Here is an 18,069-nt window from a genome sequence, read left to right on the forward strand (position 1 = left end):
AAAACAATTAATCCTTTTCAAAAAAATTGATTGATCACAACAGCCCATAATTTTATTTTTTTTCAATTTTTGATCTTTTTTTATGACATCAAAAAAAATCACCCATATCAACGGTTGTTGAGATAATGCAACTGTCCACAGTTTTTGAAAGTGTCCACAATTATAAACACTTGTCTAAATTTTTTTGAAAAGTTCCTTTTGTTTGATTTTCATAGAAAATAAAAAATTTTATATTTCGATCAAATTTCTGTTCCCACTCACCAAAATTCACCAGCTAAGAAATATTAACATTGCCATGAATTTGTTTCAATAACAGCAAAATTTAGCAAGTGTTAATAAAAAACTGATCGAAATAAATAATTTTTGTTTTCTTTGAAAATAAAACAAAAGGAACTTTTCAAAAAAATTTTGACACTTACTATTATATGAATCAAAATGGAAAAGGATTTAAAAGTGATAAAATTTTTTCGAAACAAACTTTGAATTCACAAAAATAATTTTTATAATAAGATGGAATGTTGAAGTGCATTGTCATGCTCATTCGTTTATGCAAAAAAACAATTTAATTTTTTATAACAGATGCCTTTATAACTTTTGGAATTATTTTCCATAAGAATATTCGAAAAACTTAACTGAAACAATCATAATTTGTTGTTTCTATTCATAATTTTTTTCTTTTGATATGCAATTATTGAAAAATCTTTTTTAAATATTTTCTGATGTGAAAAATTTCTCAAAATGAACTCTACCCATAAATACTGTTTTTCAATGTCATTAAATTTTGTATTGGGTACATTCATAAATTGGATTTTGAGTTGAAATGGCAGATTCTGCACCATTGATCGAGAAAGGAAAATCGTTTGAATGCAATTAATTAATTAATTTTATTTGCTTTTTAAACTGATATTTGATAATAGTGATGAGGAAGTCGAAAAACGCTTGAAAGATATTCTTTCAATTTCTGCAGAATGTATTAGAATTGACGAATTACGAGAATTGTTAAAAACTGAAGACAACATTGTTTGCTACGATGGATTTGAACCAAGCGGCCGCATGCACCTTGCACAAGCAGTTCTGAAATCACATATTGTTCGAACACTGACAAAGAATGGCTGTCATTTTATCCTTTGGGTTGCTGATTGGTTCGCCAAAATGAATCGTATGTAAGTTATTGTGAAGTGTTCAATCTAATAAAAGAGAAATTTTTTATGCTAAGACAAATCTGGAGGAGATATGAAAAAGATACATCGTCTGGGGGAATATTTTATTGAAGTTTGGAAAGCATGTGGGATAGAAGCAAATGGAAACGTTGAATTTTTATGGGCATCAGAAGTTATTGGAAAAAATCCACAATACTGGGAATTAGTGATGGATATTGCACAAACATTTACTGTTAGTAGAATGACAAGGTACTGAATTTATTCAATATTGTGTGATCCTTGATTTATTTAATCAATAAAATCCAGATGCTCTCAAATCATGGGAAGGAGTGATGAGTCTTCACTTTCAGGATCTCAAATACTTTATCCATGCATGCAATGTGCTGACATTTTCAATCTTGGGGTGTGAAACAAACAATATTTTTTTACATTTCTTAAATGTTAACAATTTTTTTTGTGCTTAGGCTCATATATGCCAACTTGGAATGGATCAAAGAAAAGTTAATGTTCTGGCACGTGAATACGGTGATGCAAAAGGAAAGAAGAAACCAATCATCCTTTCACACAGTCTGAAATATGATTTTTTTTGATTGAAACTTACACTTATTTAATTTTGTTATCATTTATTTTTTCCATTTTGCTTATGATTCACATTATACTCTTTTTTTCCTCTTCTCTATATCCTTTAACCTTCGTCACACATCATCTTTTCTTTGTGATTTCTTTTCCCAAATTTATTTATTTGTTTTCTAAAGACATGCTGATGGGATTAGCAGAAGGGCAAGCAAAGATGAGCAAAAGCAATCCAATGTCAGCTATTTTTGTGGATGATGATCCGGTTTAACTCAAAATTTTATTATGTACTTTTTAACATTTTTTTTGAATGAATTATTGTTCTATCAAATCTTTGCAATCTCAATTAAAACAAAGGAAACTGTTACATTGAAAATCATGAGCGCGTATTTCCCAGAAGGCACAATTGAAGAATCGCCCTTGTTTAACTGGCTTCACTTCCTGGTTCTTCCTGTGATGGGCCACATGAAAATTGGAGAAACGTATGTATTTTGCAATGAATCAAAGACTTTTTAATTGTCATCTGTTTTATTTCTGTTTGTGGTGAATGAATCAACATGTGCTTTTCCATTGATGGGATTCCCTGGGGTCTGACTGCAGAGACTATCACACCTTCGAAGAAGTGACTGCTGCTGTTGAAGCGAAGACATTTGAGTGGGGCGCGCTGAAGCCAGCGATGGCAGAAGCCATCAACAAGATGCTCGATCCAGTCAGAGCACACTTCCAGTCGACTCCGGAGCTTAGACAGGTGTGAGAAGAGGAGAGGCAAAAGGAAAAGTCGAATGAATGGAGATATTTGCAAATGTTGCATTTTTGGATAAAGAGAATGAATGTTGAAAAAGATATTTTTTTCACAAAAATAATCTTTGTGTTCTTTTTGGATATATTTGTCATTATTTCTGCTTCTCTGTTGAATGCTGTCTGTATTTATGGCATTTTCATAAAACAGCTGAAAAAAGATGTGGAAAGGATTGCAGAAGAGAATGCTGCTCTCAGAGAAGCTGAGCTCAAAGCAGCTGCTGAAGAAAAGAAGAAAGAGAGCGAAGAAGGAAAAGCCAAAGAGGAAGAACAAAGCTCTTCATCTTCTGTCCCGTCGAAGTAGAATTTTTGAACAGTTTTCGTTTGCATCGAAAGATGTTATTCTGAGATGCATTTATTTTTCTTCTTTTTTGGAACATGTTATGCCTTTTTATTTAAATTATACACCCAAAAAAGAAAAAGGAGCAGTCAACTCGTGCTCTTATCTGATATCCGCATAGAAAAAACGAAATCGAAAAATAAAATAAAATAAAAACAAAAACAAAATGACATTATTAATTACACAATAAACGATAATATAACAACACAAAAATAGAAAGGCAATTAAAGAATGTCTTTAGCCTTCAATGAAAGTGAATCATTCCAAAGAGCAAAATGAAGAAAAGCATAACCACTCAGTTCAAATCAACAAGAGTAAAATTATCAGAATCATCATATTTCATCTTTAAGTTGTCCTCACCTTTGCTTGGTGCAAAGGCTGAAGAAGAAGAAGAAGAAGAAGAAGAATCAGAAGACGAAGAGTTGTTATCCTTGCCAATGACTAATTTATCATTAGCTTTCTGCTTTGCCACACTGTCTTGCTCATTCGCATTCACTGAAGAAAATGAATAGCCAACTGATTTTTTCTCGTCTTTGTTTGCATCTCCTCCATTTCTGCTGCTTTGAGAACTGTTCTTATTGCTCACAGCTGCATTGGCAGATCCACATGTTCCGTATCTGTCGGAAAATATGTTCTGAAAGTGAATAAAACGAGCAAGTTGCCTGTTTCTTTTTTCCTCAACATTAATCACCCCGCTCTCTTCCTTTGGAGATGAATTTTTGTTTTTATTCAAAATCTCAGAAAACATCTTCTTTAAGTTCTCCTGCTTGTCTATTGGAATCTCTTCACTTGAAATCTTCTCAATCTTCTTTTGTATTTCTGCTGTGTTTTCCACCACCTCTTCTTCAATGTCTCCCTCATAACTTTCCTTCTCCTCTTCTTCCTCATCCTTCTCCTCATCCTCTTCTTCCTCGCTGCCATTCTCTTCACACAGCTCATTCATCAGCTTCTCCTCTTCCATGTCGAATATCCGCTCGATCTGCTTCTGAAGAGAAGAAAGCTCCTTCTCATTCCGAACCACAAAGCACAGGCACATCGACGGATCGACTGAGGACAGGCTCATCGTGTGCACCTCGTCTTTTTTGGAGGGATGGAGCGAAAGGGCAGACAGAATAGGAGGGAAGCATGCATTGCCCTGCTTGGGTGTGCTGGCGGTGGATGAAAATGAAGAAGAAGAAGAAGAGGAAGAGGAAGAAAACAAGGATGAGTGAACAACTTGTGATTGATATCCAAAAGAGGAGTTAGAAGTCGCAGTTGAAGTATCCTTTGATTTGACAGAAAGCGGAGATAATTCGACTGAAGTTGTTGTGCATTCAGTCGAAAACATGCGACTCGGTTTGGCAGAGAATGAAGAGCGGGTGTGTGTGACAGTGGCGCGAGGGGACTTTGGCACAGGAGCCCCGTCTGCGAATGGGAAAGAGCCGAGCGAAGGCAGATGAGCAGACTTCAGAGAGACAGAATAGCGCGAAGGGGGTGGGAGAGGAGGAAGGGAATGAGTGCTGTGGGAGATTGGCTGGATGGCTGGAGAAGAAGGGGCAGAGGCAGCAGCAGAAAAGGAGTGTGAGTGATGAGATGGAGAAGGAATATCAGACTGATATTCAGATGCATCGGTTGTGTCGCGTGGGATGTCGAATGAAACATGGTGTGATGAGAAAGAAGGCATCAAAGGAGAAGAAGGAGAAGAGGTTGAGAGGGTAGAGGAGGAAGAGGAAGAAGGAGAAGCAGTGGAAGATGGAGAGGATGTGAGTGAAGTGAATATCTCAGGATTGGAAGGAGTAAATAAAGAAAGAGTCTCGTCAGCCATTCCAAGTGGAGTGGCTGAAGGAGCAGACGAAGAAAGAGGAATTCTTTCAGTCTGAGAAGATGAAGAAGAAGCAGATGAAGTGTTAAACGGCTCGAGTGTGGGTACCAAAGAATGAGGAGAAAGAGGTTGGGAAGGCGGTGGCTCAGGAGTCTTCTTCTTTCCCAATTCAAAAAGACTGATCTGTTCAGTCGGCTTCTCTGATAATGTTTGGTCAGCTGTGTTCTGCTCGTCTTTGATGCCAGCAGTATCTTCTGTTGCATTTGTCAGAGTGAGCTGTCTGTCTGAATCATTTAGCCCACAAAAGTTGCTTTGTGTCAGATATTGTGCTGCTTCTGTCACGTCTGTCTCTTTTGGCAGGGCAGATGGACTGTTGCTATCTTCTTTGGCTGAAAGAGCTCTGCCATCGTCTGACTGAATGGCACTGGCACTTCCATTCTGCAGTCGGAGGGGCGAAGGAGATGGGCTTTCGTCTGATGTCTGCTCTTCATCAGCAGCTGAATGAGGATCCATTGTGCTTGTCTGCATCTTCTGCTCCATCTCGTCGCTCCACCAACACTCCACATTTTCTGTCTTGCGTGTTGTGTGCGGATCCAAATAGAACAATATCACTTTCGACGGCTGGCTCTTTTTCGGAGGATGAGGCGGCACGGCTGAAGAAGAAGTTGAAGAAGAAGAAGACGTTGACGAAGAATTCTGTGCAACCGATGCAGATTGCTTTTCTTTTTCTTTTTCTTCAGAGTTCTTCACTTTCATTGCAGCGAAGAAGAAGTGGGCGACGTGTGGATGTCCCCCAGCGATGCCACAGAAGGAGGGGAGGCTGAAGAGGGCGTAGATGACAGAATGAAGACAGAGGGGTATTTTGTTGATTCCGAGGCGTGTGGGCAGAAGGATGATGACTGGACGAGAAGGAGGAGGCGGAGGAGAAAGAGAAAGTATGGAGAGTGGAGGAGTGGCAGGCGGAGGGGGAATATTCTGCCCTTCGAAGGAGAGGATGTGGGTGGAGACAGTCGGATATAGAGACGGAGAGGAGATGTCTTCAGAGGCAAAGAAGAGCGAGGTTGAGTTGGATGACTGACTGAGAGGTGAGTCTGAAGCATCTGAGTTCAGCAGCAGCGAAGGTTCAGAGCGAGTTGCATGAACAGAAGACAATTCCGCTTCTTGGCTGTCCGATATGGACTTTATTTGGGGAGTGTTGTATTTGCGCTTTTTCAATTTCAATGCTTCCTTTTTTTGCTTCATAGACATAATCTTTGCTTTGTTCTTCCTCTCTTGTTCGTGGCAAGGACAGCTTGGGATTGGGCAAGTGGGACATTGAGGAACATAAGCCTTTTTTTCGGATTTTGTTGCACTGTCATTGTATATGAAAGGATTTGGAGGCTTTGGCTGCTCTCTCATTAATGAAATGACTTCTGGCTGTTGGTTAAAAAAGACAATAATTGACAATTACATCAATAAGTTTATCCTTTTAACATTTTGAAAAAGAAAAATAAAATCGAAACCAAAAAAATTGTGTTGAGCCCTGGATTGCAGACATAAACACCAACTTGGAGAGGAGGAGGAATATAACTTTCAATTATTTCTGAATAAACTTTGGCTATTGTTCCGGAAGCAAACCACTCTCCTTGTGGCTTTCCGTATTTTTCTCCAAGTTCCATCAAATGTTGTACAGAAAATGGATGAAGATGACGGGAATTTGGCCTTATTTCTTCAGAAAATAACGAACAAAACCAAACAGAACGAGGACAATATGGAAACAAATTATCATCGATTTTGAAATCTCTCCCAAATAATATTCGCTGCAAGGCCTCTCCAACCATCATAGAGCCAGATCTTATCATGCCTTAAATAATTTCATATTAGCAAAATTTAACTATTTTTTGAAAATGAAAAATAACCCATGAAATACAAACATCCAAATCCAGTATCAGAAGAAAATCCTTTTGAAGTTGGATGAAACCCTCTACGATAGGTGATGTACATTCTATTCATGGCATCAGCGTAAAATTGCTTTTCATTGTGATATACCTTCCCCATCATCACAATCTCATCATTTGGATCGAATTTAGGCTGATTAATTGATTGCCACATTTTTCTGATTGGCGCTTTGATATAATCCTGAACAAACTCCGTCATACTAGCATCCCAATAAAATTGATCTAATTTTCCATATGTCTAATAATCTTCTTTTCCTTTGCTTGAAGAACTCAATTCTGTGGCTTTTCGAAATATATTTATGTTCAAAAAAATATTTGTTTTATCTTTTTATTTTTTAATTGTTAAATATTCTTCATTTTTTTGAATTAAATCAATAATTTGAGATGCATCATCTCCAAGTGATTTTATTGAAACAAGTATTTCAGTTGCTGATTTCTTGTCGAAATATTTGAGTTGATGAACTAGATTTTCATATTGGGGATAAAGTTGAATCTAAAAATTTGTGATTTTGAGAAATTGAAGCATATAATTGAAAGACAAACCTTTGAGGTAATTTCTGATCTTTCTGTGTGATAGTCGCTCATATTCGTAAGAAATTCTTCAGTTGAATCTTCGGCTCCATTGAGAATTTCTAATACCTCTTCTTGAACTTGAAAAACAAATGTTTCACTCTTAAATAAAGATTGAGAAAAAAACATTTTTAAAAATTTTCTAAAAGTCATACATTTGAAACTGACTCAACATTTAACTTTATCCACATCTTAATGCTGCGATATATTGATAATAGCTTGTTAATATGTTTTGTAACTTCTTTTGTTAGCTCGACATATTTCTAAAACAGAATGCTTCATGTAGCATAAGCTTAAATAATAAAACACAAACTTGATTTGTTAGTATTGGCTCTTTTGTCGCTTCTTCAGATGCAATATTTTGTGGAAGTTCGCATCCTTCAACAATTTTTTCGTATTCGCTTGTAACTCTCTGAAAAGCCAAATATTTTAATATAGCAGGATACAAACATCAAATACTTCTTAAAAAAAAAATAAAAAACATTTGCTAAGTCCGTAAGCTCTTTTTGTTCTTTTAATAATTCGATTCTGGCCTCATCAGCAGATTCTAAATAAAAATTAAAATAACTGGAGTAAAGTGATAACGAAATGATATACTCAGTGAATTCTCTTTACATTCTTTTTGGAAGTTCGAAAATACACGAACCAAACTCGGCTTCAAAGCCATTATGCAATGAAGCTTATTTTTTATATTCTCACAACAATGATATAATTAAGTTATGGGTGAAAATTCCCATTTATCGTTTTATTTTTTCAATGTCGTGGATTTTTGGAAAGAAGAAGCATGAAACAATAGGTTCTCCAACTGATTTTCAAAAAGTTTCTGGTGCTTCATACGACAAACAAAGCGGAGAATATAAAGGACTTCCTCCTGAGCTTGGAGTGGGAACAACTGTAACATCTAAACAACTCAAAGAAAGTGTGCCTCTGCGTATTTACATTAAGTAGATAAGATAATTAAAATTCACTATATACTTTCATTTGATTATTAAAACGTTTTGAAAACAATTTTTGATTTTTTTTCGTTAACTATTTATTTCTCGCATCGTAAGATCCTCCATCAATTTTAAATGACCCTAAAAAGTCTAAAAAGGATAAGAAAAAAATAGAGATTGGTGCACCTATTCGAGAATCTTTTGTCCATTCGGCCCATGCCCAGCTTGATCCTTCTTCTCCAACTGGATTTGCTGTTTGATTATTCGATTTTATTTTCGTTTATTTAAGGAACAATTACAATATCTTGCACAACCTAAATTTATTGAACTTAATGTATGATGAAATTTATTCGCCAGGGGCTACCACTCGAATGGGAAGCTGTATTGCTATCTTCCGGACTTACAAAAGCCGAGATGACTGCTCATCCAGATGTACTTTTTCCCTTTATTTTGCATCGTTAGATGAGAAACATTTTTTATTTTAAAAAATTTAGGCTGTTATGAGAATTCTTCAGAAAAATGTACCAACAAGTTCTTCGGCTGCCCCCGCCAAGCCTCCAATCGCATCTCGATCACCTTTATCTGCATCATCATCATCATCTTCATCAGCCACACCTTCTTCATCGGATTCACCATCACTGTCATCTTCATCATCTTCATCTTCTTCTACTCATCCTACCCAAGGAACAACGGCAAAGCCAAAGCCGCCAGTTCCTCCACCAATCCTTGATGTTCCTCTTCCATCACAAAAAGCCATGCAAGACAAGATGATTTGGGGTGTGTATTTAGTGAAGTTTTTATTGGATTATATTTATAAATGCTATTTTAATGAAAAATTTATAGATAAATATGTTAAGAAGGGAGTTGATGTTGAAAAAGAATTTCCTGTCCGGAAAAAGATTGGAGAAGGGTTTGCCGATTCAAATGAATTACTTACCAATTTACAATCTATTCCATTCTTTTTATCTTCATTTCATTAAATCCATATGTTTTAATAATAATGCATTTCTTTTAACAGATCGTCAGGGTTTGTGTATGTGGCGCTGCATCGTGGGGAGCGAGTGGCCCTGAAAGTGCTTGTGCTGCAGGAAGACACCGACTACACGTCGATCATTAATGAGATAGCGATGATGAAGGAGAGCGGGGGATATGGCGTGGAGGAGTCGAAGGAGGTGAGAGAGGCTCGAAGAAAGAGGGAGAGAGAAGAGGGAGAGGCGATGGAAAAGAGAGGGAGGTTCGTAAAGAGAAATGTTGTGCGCTTTTACGATGCATTTACTGTTGAAAGAGAAGCAGAAGAGACAAGAGGAGGAGGTTTGGCTTTGAAATTGAATAAGAGAATTATTGAAATTATTGCTTATTATTTAAAAATTAAAACATTTATTAATTGATACCATTAATCATTATTCATTTTATTAATACCACAAATTCTAACCATCCGTCTTGTTTTTGATCATCATGCAACTAACACAGCAACCACGCTGATTCGGGAGAAGCAGCTGTGGATAGTGATGGAATATCTTCCTGGCGGGTCGCTCACCAACCTCATCACAATCAATGGAGCACTCCCTGAGCCTTGTATTGCCTACTTCTGCAGAGAAATTCTGAAGGCACTCGCTTTTTTGCACTCTGAAGTTTGCATTTATATTTTATTGGGCTGTTTGAATTTATAAATCTTATTTCTATCTGATTTATAACCTCTTTTTTATTCTATTTTTGTTGATTTTTATTTTTCTTCTCCTTTTGACAGCATCGTATCCATCGTGATATCAAAAGTGACAATGTTCTGTTGGGTCTTGAAGGCCAAGTTGCCTTGGCAGATTTCGGGTTTTGCGCGCAGCTGACTGAAGAAATGCAAAAACGGAAGTCGGTTGTTGGGACTCCGTATGTCATCATCTTTTATTTTGAATTGGTTTCTTTTTATTTTCCTATTTTAATATTCATTTTTTATTCCTTCTCCAACTATTTTAATTCTTTCAATCTATCGACAGTTATTGGATGTCACCCGAGCTGATCCAAGGCCTTGAGTATGACCAGAAGACAGACATATGGTCTCTTGGCATCACAGCCATTGAGTGTGCTGAGTCTGAGCCGCCGCTGATGAACCTGCCTCCTCTGCGTGCGCTGTTCCTCATCGCAACACGCCCACCGCCGCAGCTGAAGGAGAAGGAGAAATGGTCTCCGCTCTTTCACGACTTCCTCTCAAAGTGCCTGTCGCACAATGTGAATGAAAGGTGGACAGCACAGCAGCTGCTGAAGCACCCGTTTCTGAGCAAGGCGTGTGAGGGCATAGCGCTCAAGGAGATGATTGCGAGGGCAAGGGAGAGGATGAGGGTGGACGATGAAGTGTAGACAGACAGGAGAGAGAGTGTGTGTGGTGGATGGACAGCAAAGAACACACAAGCAGAAAGGAGATGCAGCTTATATATGGAATGGATAGAAGAATATTTGGAACTTTAGGCATTCTTTTTTTGATGCCTAGTTTTGTGATTATGATGTTTTGAGTGTTTTTCATAAGGAGCAGAGATTATACTTTACTTTATCAAATGGACATTTTATAATGGCGATGAGAAATTGAACCAGAATTCTTAGTGAATTTGCAGTTTAAAATGAAAAATTGTCATCTTTTTGTTGTTTATTTTTATTTTTTATTTTTTGCATTAGTAATTTTGCATCTTTCTTTATTAAAATAGCCTCGTTGGCCGATTGTTTGCTTTCTTCTCTTTTATTGCTTACATTAAACTTCACGTCTGTAAACTACACATTTTTTTTGAATATCTTGATTCATTTGTTCTCTTAATGATAATCACAATTAATTTTGTCCTTTTCCTTTTCCTTCCTTCTTTTTGTTATCATATTTTATCAAAATCGCTTTAAACGAGGATTTCTCGTTATATTTTTTTCCATTGGTTTTTTTGGTTAACGAATTCATTTCCCATTTTCATACCAATTCACATACTTATTTATTTCCCAATTTCTGATATATTTATTTGTAACATATGCATTTGATTGCAGCGTAGCCTTCTTCTTTCTATGCTCTTTTTTTCGACGTTCGTTTCATTCTTTAATTCATATTTTATTATTGTACATATCAGTGTTTGAACAATATATTTTTATATGCTTTGCAGATTGAACTTTGCTTTTGTTCTGCATTGTCAGTTTTTCCTTTAAGTGTCTTAAGGAATAAAATAAGCATCTTTTTGCAGATAAAGAAACAACAACAAATTAACATACATACGTATTGCGTTAAATAAGTTATAAAAGTTTAAAATAAATTCTTATATGATTAAAAAAAAATACAATAGTAGGCAAAGTACATTCAACAGTTGCCTATCAAATTAAGTTAAAATTCAAAACTGCTAAACGAAACTCGGCTGATTTTCTGGTGCAGTTTCAATCTGAATAGGAGGTTGTGAATGAGGACTTGATTGTGGGATGGTGTCAATTGCAGTTTCCTCTTGCACAACTGGTACCGCTTGAACCATTGGCTCGGTAGATTTTGTATTTGGATCACCTTGAGTTGTTGGAGTCGCTGCTGTTTTCGAAGCTGAGCTTGTTGATTGAGTTGCGTTTCCAGAAGGTTGACTTTTTGATCCACAAATAGGACCAGGCTTTTCAATCTTTTTGATAAAATGAAACACGATGTACACAAATCCTGATAAACAAATTATGTTTATCGAATAAACGTTTTAACAAGTAAAAATGTGAAAATATTCAAACCCAGAACAACAACCAAAGATCCAAAAATATAAACTGGAATATTCGCCCCTGACCAACAAATTACACCACAGCTAAAACAAATACATAGAAAAATGAATAAGTCAAATAAAAAATTAAAAACAAACTATAAAATGAAGCATCCATATCCAAGCCAATTATCCAGTAATCCAAAGTTATCTAAGACGATTCCTGGTCTAAACATCACGTACAGTATTAGTATTAACCCGAACAAGCACACAAATAAGGAATGAATAAGACCTAAGTTCATTATCAAGAGGATAAAATGCAAAATTCACCTTATTGAATAAATCACATACTTCCAAAATAAAAGTGAGAGAAATTAACAATGAACCAGCACAATCCACATGCAAATACAAATATTCCAGCGCAAAGGTCAATAATATTCAAAACAAGTCCGATTCCAACCATATCTCTCAAATTTGTAAACAATAATACCACTGATCATAGTTTCAAACAACACTTTCATTTGATGTAACAATTTTTCTATCATTATCTGTAAAATAAAAAAATTTATATTTGAATTATTGATTCAAACTTTCAACCTTAATTGATCATGTGATCACAACCCTTTCTAGGTGTTGTCGGGGACTGATGTTGTGCATGTTTTGTGCAAATATCAGCGAGCTCGGATGATACCTCGGAGCTGATCAGAATAACGGTCGGCGATGGGAAGAACGAGCAGCGCAGGCAGATCGAGCTTGGAGGGCGACTGCGCACTCAGCCGATAGAAAAGATCTTGCGCGGCGTTCTTTTTGCGTAATTGCGTGATGCGTGCAGGCCCTGATGAGCAGGGCGCTGCAGCGCGCCCCCGGAATATGTGGGGCATGCGTTTTGCGTGTTTGTTGAACTTGCGTGAATTTGTTTCACTTCGCGTATTTTGAAGATGAATGCGTAACATTTGCGTAAACAATGCGTTGTTTTTTATAATTGTTTTCAGTTTTTTAAAAATACACGAGACTTGATTTGTTTTGATAATTGTTTTCGACTCACAATTATTGAAACTAATAAATTAAAACTAAAAATTATTAACTATCATAGCTTTGATATCAGCAAATTAAAAAGTCAAAAACGTAATAACATAAACTTTACACAAGAAAGAAAAATGTTCACTATTTAAGCAAATAAATTTTAAAAATGTTAAATAGCAACTTCTAATGAATATTTCACGTTTTCGTCTTCACCATAAATGGTAACATCGACCACATCTCCGTTTGTTAGATGTAGAAATGGAAAAGGTCTTATCCAAGCTGAATAAAGATCAAAAAAGTTCAGAAGATTTGCTTTCGAAAATCGTTTCTTATTGATTGGAAACGATGGACTTGGAGGTTTTCCGAAGACTTGAGTAGAGTTAAAATTCGAAAAACTTGATGTTCCATTTTTAATTTGTTTATTTGGAGAATGAGAAATAGGATAGCATATTCCTGCGCTGGTAATCCCATGCTTGTTCATTCGATTTGACGCATATTTTGGATGAGAGCACAGCTTGTTGGTGACAACCTCATAGACATAGTGCAAAGCCTTCTCTTCATTAACGAACCGAAGTACTGGGATGTTTGCCTGCTCGTCACAAAAGATTCTGACTTCAGAGACACGAGGCAGCACGTCGCTTGGGGTGTCAAGGAACGCACTTCGCTCATCGCCAAATTTTGTAAAGTACACAGAAAAATATGGCTCAGCGAGCTCAGAAGGAATTGACGACGAAACAATTTGCCGAATACTCGCAGAGGAAATGCTCTCTGAAGAGTCAGAGGAATTATCTGGTGCAGACCCGTTTCTTTTACCTTTCACAGTCACCGTGTTCTTCAAGTGTCCATGTGATTTGAGCATTCTTTCAGCCTCCTCAATCGTTGTCTCTTTGCCAAAGCCGACGAAATCACCCAATTTGTAGTCAACAAGAAAGCTGCTCTGCACTGCATGCTCGCCCTGCAGAGAGTATGTCCAGTACTCGTCCTTCCAAAATGCAAGAGACAGAAAGCTTAAGTCGCCCAGCACATCCACTTCGGTGTATTTCCTTTTGTCGGCAGGTCGCTTGTGCATGTGCATGTATCTCAGCGGAGACGGGCCGATAGTTGCATTTCTGCTTGGATGAGTGGCCTGGAATTTCTTGTAGAATTCTTTGACTTCTTCTTTCACTTTCTCCTCCCTGTTTTTGTTTTTATCTGCTTCTTTTTCTTCTTTCCTCATTTCCTTTTCTTTTTCATTTTCTTTCTCATCATCTTCTTCATCTTCCTTTTCATCTTCTTTTTCTTTCTTCTTCTCTTTCTCTTTCAGGTTCTTTTTTATTGTTTGTTCTTTGCTCTTCTCTTTATTCACACTAACAGTTTGCTTCAGGCGATTGATGGCATTCGGATTTGGGTCTGCGAATGAGTGTTTTGGGCGGAACTGGCGCAGAGTGTGGGGACGAGGCAGAGAACCCTCGCCATCTGAATTGATTCCATTTTGCTCAGAATTCTTCTGCTTATTCCCACCAAAGCCAAGCTTGCTCCACAGCGATGATTGAGAATGCTCTGATGGAATCTCTTTTTGCTGAGATTTTCCTTTCTTTCCATCGAAAATGTCTTCTGACTGTGTTCCTTTGACGTTCATTCCATTTGAGTTGCTTGATATTTCTTCATTTCCTTCGCTTCTTCCGTATGGGCGTCGAAGCAGCTGCTCAACAGTCATGTTCCTGTCTTTTGCCTCAGCAGACAGAATCAATGGAGCTTGCCCATCATAAATTCCCTCTGATGACGACGAGATCGCTTCAAAGCCGGGTATTTCGCAAAGTGCAGGCACAGAAACCCAAAAGATATATTTGTGCGGATCAGGATGAAATATTTCAGTTATCACAGATTGATCTAATTTGAATGCAACAACAAACGAATCAAGAAAGAAAAACAGATATTTGCACATATGAAAAAAAAAAAAGACATTTTATTTAAATTGAAAATGACAATTGTTTATAGACACCAAATATCAATACAAACTTGAGCGGGGTCTGTCAAATTTGAAGTCGAGGTAATCTTCAGTGCTGCAGTAATACCTCACTTCCGATGAATATTCGAGATGCTGCTGAGGCTGTTCTTGCTTCTTCCTGATGACACCAAAAAGGCTCCTAAAAATAGATTTCAATTCAGGTGGATTCTTCTGCTGATGTTTGTGTATGTTGCCACGCTTTTCCTTTCGACTGTTTGCAATTTCTTTCAATCTCTTTGCAACAATATCATACAAACTGATCCCTTCCATGTTATCATTTTCCATTTCTCTTCTTTTTGCTTCTTTGGATTGCCTGACATAATTGTCATAAGGCACCGTGTGTATGCCAGTCTCCTCCTCAGCGCTGCTGCCGTGGATGAACTGCTGAGAAAGGAAGTGCACTCGGCGACTGCCAAGCGAAGGGAAGATGTTGAAAGGCTGCGGCCCATAAACGGCTTTCAGGGCATCGTCTTTCATCTGATTCCCCACAAGCTTCCGCTGGTTCTGTCTGTAGCGCCTGCGCTCTTTCATCCACCACTCGTTGAGCCTTTTCTTTGCACTCCGCAGAGACGGGTAGAACTTCGGAGGCTCCAAAGGATCAGAACTGCTGCGCACCTTTCCCCAGCTCCGGGCCTTCTCCATTGAAGAAATATCTCCTTCAACCAATATCGTTTCAGCGTCTTTCTTTGTACACTTCCATTCGTCCGCAGCTTCGAAATGAATATTCGGATTCTCTTCCTTTTTGATTGATTCAATTTTTTCCAACTCTTTTTTGACTGTTGAATCAACCAGGACGGAGTTTATGTACATATAATGACTTGAAGCATCTCTCTTTTTTGACGCAGACTTGTCAGTCCCGTAAGCTAAAAGCACTTTGTGTTTGTTTCCCAACTTCGATTCAATTGTCCTTTTGTATTCGTTAGTTGTTAACAAATTGTAGTTAAATCCATCAAAAGCATCATCGAAACTTCCTTCATCAGAAGCGCCATTTTTCAATTTTTTATCTGCATTTTCTCTCACAGATTCACCACCATTCTCCTGAGCATTATTTGAGTGTTCATTTTTCAATGAACCAAACATTTCATAATCAACGGCCTTATCAAGTATTTCGTTAATCTTTTTGTGTCTGTAGATTCCACGCAGGAAACTTGATGTAATGTTGGCGTACGAACAGTTTGTTGAAAGAATTCCATGAGCAAGATTTGCCTTTTCCAACTTGTGCGTGATTGCCAGCATATCAATATAATCTTCCATCTGCAGCTTTGTGACTTCCTTTCCCGTCTCTTCATATGGAACTTTTATTTCAACTCTTTTCTCATCGCCGCTGAAATAACCCAAAATTTCTTCTTTTTGATTCACATATTCAATAGCTTTTGTAACTTGAAACTTTCCAAAAGGATCAGAATTCTCTTCAAACACATCGTTATCATATGTCATCTTTTGAACGTATAAACCAGGAGCTATGGTAAAAAAAGTATCGTTAATAAGCACACTGGGATATTCAATAAAAGGAATTGTTAAGAGGGTATTTCTGGCAACTTTCATGAAATAATCATCCGAACTCAAAACACCAGTTTCAAATGTATATGGTCTGTGCTTTATTAAATGAAGTGATTCATCATCAGGTGATTTGGTGCTGTCAGGAATTTTATAGCGTGCAGAGTTTACCCAAAAGTTTCCTTAAAATTATATTATCATCAAAAATTTTGATTGAATATTCATTATAACGTTATTGAACAAAAAAATAATTCATTGTTTCATACTTGGGATTCCATAGTTTGGGAAGTATGTATAAGATGTTGTCAAAGGATTTGTGAAATGAATTTTTGGAAGTGTCTTTGATGTTCTGTGAAGTGAATTATCTTTTTAAAACAATAATTTCAATAAAAATTATCTTCAAAAAGTCCATACCATTTCCAAATAATGAATTTGATGATCTGATTACAATATTTTTTGAATCGTATTCAGATTCCGATAAGTCATTTGAAGATGGAAACACGCATGCATATTTAACACCTTTTCTTCCAATTAATGTTGCATCCAAAGGCTTTGAAATAAAAAATTATTTAAGATTTAACATTAAAATGGAGCAAACCACTTCTTCTTCTTGAATAGTCGAATGAGAAATGTATAATTGATATTCATGATTAATTGCATGAACAGAATCAGCAACAAAATTTTGCTCGCTGTAGTGCGTAAATACAATATAAGTTAACACGAGAAATAAAAAATTATTTCTCATTAACTTATATTAAACAAAAAAATTTAGAAATGAAATGAAAACAAGGCCCATAACAAAATTTTGATCAAATCTTTTTTCTTTTGAAGATTTTTCTTTGAAATTGTCAATCTTTTGAAGCTGTACAAGTTTAAAATGAAAAGGTTAGCTTTGAAAGTCCATAAACATATTTAAAAATGTCAAAATTACAATATTTCTTTATTTATTTATACGGGGAAAAAAAAATAAAAGTTATTCAACATTTCAAAAATAGATGAAAGTTTCACTTCAATTTAAACTTTCTTTTGCATTCATTAAAGTTTTTTCATTTATTTTCCCTTCTTTTTTGAGTTGAAGATATTGAAGCTGCATTTTTCTATTCCATTCAGTTTGAACAAATTGAAGCTGTAACGATTCACGATATCTTTCACTTGCGCTTCGAACCAAGCAAATATTCTGAAACATATAGCTTTCTAAGCTCCAATTGAAGAAGCTATAAAACAATAAATCAAGAAGAGCGAAACACGTAATCCAAATAAATGCAAGAGATATTTTCCTAATATTTGTTCATAAACGAGATATCATGAGAATTTACTCACGAAGCGCAAAAAGAAACGGAATATCAAACCATGCAAGCAAGACTCCGATGAATATCAAAAAAAGATTGAATAACATTATAATCCTTGTTAAGCCCCATTCGCTGTGTATTACTTTAAGTCTCTTGTCAATTTGTTCAGGTTTTTGAGCATAACATTCAATTTGTTTTGTCGTGTACTCATTAACCTTTTGAGTTCCTGAGACAATCCAGTAGTGTAAAATATTTAGAAAATAAACGTTAAATTATAAAAATAACAAACCTTTTCCAATTCTTGCATACCAAAGATTGTTCGAATAGAGTCCTTCTGGCGAGATTGATTTTTGAGGTTTATCACGATTTTTTTCTGATATTAATTTCTTTAATGATTTTGAAGGATGCTTTGGTGGCATTTATTAGTGATCATTTCTCATGCACTCATAATAATTTCCTTTTTCTTATTTCATGAG

The 18,069-nt window shown here is 36.4% G+C and overlaps 6 protein-coding genes across 6 annotated transcripts; 2 read left to right on the plus strand and 4 right to left on the minus strand.

Moving 5' to 3' along the window:
• Positions 1–787: 787 nt before the first annotated feature.
• Positions 788–2,970, plus strand: MONOS_11019 (putative tyrosyl-tRNA synthetase). Its single transcript, XM_067863515.1, has 9 exons — positions 788–858; positions 918–1,159; positions 1,217–1,409; positions 1,467–1,563; positions 1,625–1,727; positions 1,916–1,998; positions 2,091–2,215; positions 2,334–2,481; positions 2,683–2,970. Exons 1-9 carry the CDS (start codon positions 821–823, stop codon positions 2,833–2,835), a joined length of 1,182 nt encoding a protein of 393 aa, XP_067729420.1. The 5' UTR covers positions 788–820; the 3' UTR covers positions 2,836–2,970.
• Positions 2,955–6,808, minus strand: MONOS_11018 (Autophagy-related protein 4I (Atg4I); the record flags this gene model as incomplete). The annotated part of the gene is made up of 3 exons (XM_067863514.1): positions 2,955–6,088; positions 6,175–6,515; positions 6,586–6,808. 3 exons carry the CDS (start codon positions 6,806–6,808, stop codon positions 3,167–3,169), a joined length of 3,486 nt encoding a protein of 1,161 aa, XP_067729421.1. The 3' UTR covers positions 2,955–3,166.
• Positions 6,809–6,923: 115 nt separating this feature from the next.
• MONOS_18607 (putative proteasome activator subunit 1 (PA28 alpha)) lies at positions 6,924–7,901 on the minus strand. Its single transcript, XM_067871641.1, has 6 exons — positions 7,777–7,901; positions 7,662–7,726; positions 7,493–7,591; positions 7,335–7,442; positions 7,153–7,281; positions 6,924–7,102 (listed from the first exon to the last, which is right to left on the minus strand). The coding sequence occupies exons 1-6, from the start codon at positions 7,844–7,846 to the stop codon at positions 6,938–6,940; spliced, it is 636 nt and encodes a 211-aa protein (XP_067729422.1). The 5' UTR covers positions 7,847–7,901; the 3' UTR covers positions 6,924–6,937.
• A 17-nt stretch (positions 7,902–7,918) lies between these two features.
• MONOS_11017 (putative p21-activated kinase 2) lies at positions 7,919–11,238 on the plus strand. Its single transcript, XM_067863513.1, has 9 exons — positions 7,919–8,098; positions 8,232–8,368; positions 8,472–8,546; positions 8,609–8,891; positions 8,958–9,024; positions 9,133–9,425; positions 9,585–9,745; positions 9,862–9,995; positions 10,103–11,238. The coding sequence occupies exons 1-9, from the start codon at positions 7,936–7,938 to the stop codon at positions 10,461–10,463; spliced, it is 1,674 nt and encodes a 557-aa protein (XP_067729423.1). The 5' UTR covers positions 7,919–7,935; the 3' UTR covers positions 10,464–11,238.
• Positions 11,239–11,336: 98 nt separating this feature from the next.
• Positions 11,337–12,260, minus strand: MONOS_11016 (uncharacterized protein; the record flags this gene model as incomplete). Its single annotated transcript, XM_067863512.1, has 4 exons — positions 11,337–11,766; positions 11,832–11,902; positions 11,957–12,089; positions 12,149–12,260. 4 exons carry the CDS (start codon positions 12,258–12,260, stop codon positions 11,471–11,473), a joined length of 612 nt encoding a protein of 203 aa, XP_067729424.1. The 3' UTR covers positions 11,337–11,470.
• Positions 12,261–12,989: 729 nt separating this feature from the next.
• MONOS_11015 (uncharacterized protein) lies at positions 12,990–18,012 on the minus strand (the record flags this gene model as incomplete). The annotated part of the gene is made up of 7 exons (XM_067863511.1): positions 12,990–14,689; positions 14,819–16,486; positions 16,571–16,669; positions 16,719–16,854; positions 16,903–16,993; positions 17,654–17,819; positions 17,883–18,012. 7 exons carry the CDS (start codon positions 18,010–18,012, stop codon positions 12,990–12,992), a joined length of 3,990 nt encoding a protein of 1,329 aa, XP_067729425.1.
• Between the last annotated feature and the right edge of the window lie 57 nt (positions 18,013–18,069).

Source organism: Monocercomonoides exilis (genome assembly GCF_001643675.1).
Source record: "Monocercomonoides exilis strain PA203 chromosome Unknown scaffold17-1647472, whole genome shotgun sequence".
NCBI classification, from domain to species: domain Eukaryota; phylum Preaxostyla; order Oxymonadida; family Polymastigidae; genus Monocercomonoides; species Monocercomonoides exilis.